The 3,677-nt window shown below is 53.6% G+C and overlaps 1 protein-coding gene across 1 annotated transcript; it reads left to right on the top strand.

Moving 5' to 3' along the window:
• Nucleotides 1–1,526: 1,526 nt before the first annotated feature.
• On the top strand, nucleotides 1,527–3,375 carry LOC125521466 (desmethyl-deoxy-podophyllotoxin synthase-like). Its single transcript, XM_048686515.1, has 2 exons — nucleotides 1,527–2,499; nucleotides 2,571–3,375. The coding sequence occupies exons 1-2, from the start codon at nucleotides 1,585–1,587 to the stop codon at nucleotides 3,177–3,179; spliced, it is 1,524 nt and encodes a 507-aa protein (XP_048542472.1). The 5' UTR covers nucleotides 1,527–1,584; the 3' UTR covers nucleotides 3,180–3,375.
• The last annotated feature ends 302 nt before the right edge of the window (nucleotides 3,376–3,677 follow it).

Genomic DNA, 3,677 nt, shown 5'->3' with positions numbered 1-3,677 from the left:
AATGGAGCAGAAGAGGTGTCAAACATATTGGATATGTACTGCAGGGTATCTGGTCAGAGAATTAACAAAGAAAAGTCATCAATATTTTTCATTAAGGGATGCCCACAGATTGTGAAGGACGCGGTTAAGGGATACCTCCAGGTCCCTAATGAATCTTTGAGTGATAGATATTTGGGAATGCCTAGCGACATGGGACATTTCAAGAGAGGAACCTTCAAAAATTTGAGCGACCGTGTCTAGGATAAGGTGAAAGGTTGGAAGGGCAAATCATTATCAACGGGAGGGAAGGATGTTCTTATCAAATCGGTTGCCCATGCAATTCCAGTATATTCCATGTCTTGCTTTAAAACTTCCTAGGGGTTTATGCAATCATATTAACTTTATCAATCGCAAGTTTTGGTGGGGTTGCAACCAAAGACAGCGAAAATCAACATGGGTGTCATGGGAGGTTATGACAAGACCGAAGTACTTGGGGGGAGGGGGATTAGGCTTCAGAGACCTGGAGCTATTCAACCCGGCCTTGCTAGCAAGGCGGGCATGGAGAATCTCACAGGAACCATCATCCTTGAGTGCTAGAATTCTCAAGGCCTCATATTTCCCTAATGGTAGTATCCTTGATGTTGAAATTGGAAGCCGGCCATCGCAAGTTTGGCGTGTAGTTTTAGAAGGAAGAGACATTATGAAGCAAGGAATTATCCGCATAATAGGTAGTGGACAAGATACAAATATTTGGGCGGACAATTGGATACCAAAGAGTTCATCACTTCGACCGATTATATCTCTTGTCCCTGATCCGCCAACAGAAGTATCTGAATTGTCGGATCTACCAATGGCTACTTGGAACATGGACTTGGTTCATTCGGTCTTCATTCCTTTTGATGCAGATGAGATTTTAAAGATTCTGGTGTGCACAAGAAATACAACTGCTTTCTAGGCTTGACATCCGCATAAAAAAAGGCCGCTTTACTGTCAGTTTCATATATAAATTATGATCAAAACACAAATTCAGAGAGAAAACTGGTTAGAAGGGAGGAGTGGATCATCCGAAATGCAAAGGAAGAGAAATCCTGGACTTCACTTTGGAGGTTTTCAGTGCCATAAAAAAAATCGGAGTCTTCCTGTGGAAGCCACTCCCTGTCAACTATAGATGTGTTGCGCAGGAGAAACATGGCAGAAGAGAACATGTGTCACAAGGATGACAGTGACCCTATGGTTGATTGGTGCTCGCATTTTCTTGGATTTGTTTCAGGACTTTTGGCGATGTGTATTCAGTGGGGGAGACTTTTCATCGACTACGAAGACGTCTGTGTCGAGTTCGTCAATCCAAGAAGATGATGCTGGATATGTATGTATGTATGAGTGTCTGCGTCAAAAAACTGAGGGCAAACAGTTGCAGCGTGTGCAAGTTTCAATGCAATTGAATGGAGGGCATGTGCAGAGTCATGGATATAATTTTCGATATTTATTTCGATGCTAGTATTACTAGTATAAGATTCAAACTAATAATTGAGAAGAACTATAGAAGTGAGGCTCTGCTGCAGCGTTAGCTAGCTCGATCGAGCTGCATTCGAAACAATTCGAGCCATGGGCGAGCTCACTGAGCCAGTAGTATTTCCTCCTCTCTACGTACTCCTTCCTCTGCTCGTCATCGTCCCCTTGCTCTACCTGTTCCGGCCGTCGTCGCGTCAGAACGGAGGAATCCAACGGCGGCTGCCGCCGTCACCGTGGGCGCTCCCCGTCATCGGCCACCTCCACCACCTCGCCGGCGCGCTCCCGCACCGCGCGATGCGGGACCTGTCGCGCCGCCACGGCCCGCTCATGCTGCTCCGGCTCTGCGAGCTGCGCGTCGTCGTCGCCTCCTCCGCGGACGCCGCGCGGGAGATGCTGAGGACCCACGACCTCGCCTTCGCCGGCCGGCCCATGACGCCCACGGGCAGGGTCCTCCTCGGGGACAGCCCCGGCGTCATCGCCGCGCCCTACGGCCGCGCGTGGCGGCAGCTCCGCGTGATCTGCACCCTCGAGCTCCTCACCGCCCGCCGCGTCCGCTCCTTCGGCCCCGTGCGCGCGGAGGAGGTCGGCCGGCTGCTCCGCTCCCTGGCGCCGGAGCCGGGCTCGGCTCCGGCCGCGGTGAACCTGAGCAAGCGGATCGCCGCGTGCGTGGCGGACTCGGCGGTGCGCGCCGTCATCGGCAGCCGGTTCGCGGACCGTGGCGCGTTCCTGCGGCTGCTGGAGCGGAGGATGAAGCTCGTGCCGGCCAAGTGCCTGCCGGACCTCTTCCCGTCGTCACGGCTGGCGATGCTCGTCAGCTCGATGCCGTGCCGGATTAGGAGGGAGCGCCGCGAGATGATGGAGTTCGTCGACGCCATCGTCCGCGAGCACCAGGAGAACAGGGTGGCCGCCGGCGACGACGAGGACCTGCTCGATGTCCTCCTCAGGGTCCAAAGCGAGGGCGAGCTCGATCCTCCCCTCACCGACGACGACATCAAGACCGTTATCATTGTGAGCTCATCTGTTCTGACTTTCTCTCTGCCAGTGAGTGTCTGAGTGAAGCTCTCTCTGTTTTCGGACAGGACATGTTCATGGCGGGGAGCGAGACGTCGGCGACGTTGCTGCAGTGGGCGATGGCGGAGCTGGTGAAGAACCCGGGAGCGATGCGCAAGGCGCAGGAGGAGGTCCGGCGGGAGGTGGCCGGGCGCGTCACGGAGGACGCCCTGGGGAGCCTCCGCTACCTGGGCCTGGTCATCAAGGAGACGCTCCGGCTGCACCCTCCGGCGACGCTGATCCTGCGCGAGTGCCGGGCCGCGTGCCGGGTGCTGGGGTTCGAGGTGCCGGCGGGGGCGATGGTGCTGGTCAACGCGTGGGCCATCGGGCGGGACGCGGCCAGCTGGGGCGCCGACGCCGAGGAGTTCCGGCCGGAGCGGTTCGACGGCAGCGGCGTGGACTTCAAGGGCACGGACTTGGAGTACATCCCGTTCGGCGCCGGGCGGCGGATGTGCCCAGGGGTGGCGTTCGGGCTGGCCAACGTGGAGCTGGCGCTCGCCAGCCTCCTGTACCACTTCGAGTGGGAGGTGCCGGAGCCCGGGGAGGAGCTGGACATGGCCGAGGCCATGGGACTCACCACGCGGCGGCGCTCCGATCTCCTCCTCGTTCCCAAGCTCCGCGTGCCTCTGCCTTGTTGAGTTGTTAACGAGGAGACTAAGCAAAGCAGTATATAGTTTTTTACTCAACTAGTCAAAAATGTCAATAACAATAAGCAGTTACTTTGCCTGGAGCTGCACTTGATGAGCCTTAACTAGTAAACGGTTCTTAAGGAGTATACTATATCAAGCAGGATGTGTACATGTCAAAGCATTTTCAGAAAAAAGTTTTTTTCAAGACTTTGTTTTCCTCCAACACAGTCAAATCCTTAAGGCTGGTCATAGTGAAAGTAACATAGATAGTAACATAAATGCCACATAAGTAAAAATAGTGAGGTGGTAAGTAGTTAGGCTAGTCATAGTGGGAGTAACTTAGCAAGTAACATAGCGCACTCCAAGAAAATTTTGCTTATGTGACATGTAGTTAATGAGAAGTGGTAACCTAATATGTTACTGTAACATAGCGTTTCCCAATGCAAGATGAGTCTACAAACTAATAAATGAAGTCCTTTATGACACTACTACTATGTTACTTTGCAC

This window comes from Triticum urartu, chromosome 7 (genome assembly GCF_003073215.2).
Source record: "Triticum urartu cultivar G1812 chromosome 7, Tu2.1, whole genome shotgun sequence".
NCBI classification, from domain to species: Eukaryota; Viridiplantae; Streptophyta; class Magnoliopsida; order Poales; family Poaceae; genus Triticum; species Triticum urartu.
Note: the sequence above shows the minus strand (reverse complement) of the source record. Positions and strands in the feature narration are given on the sequence as shown.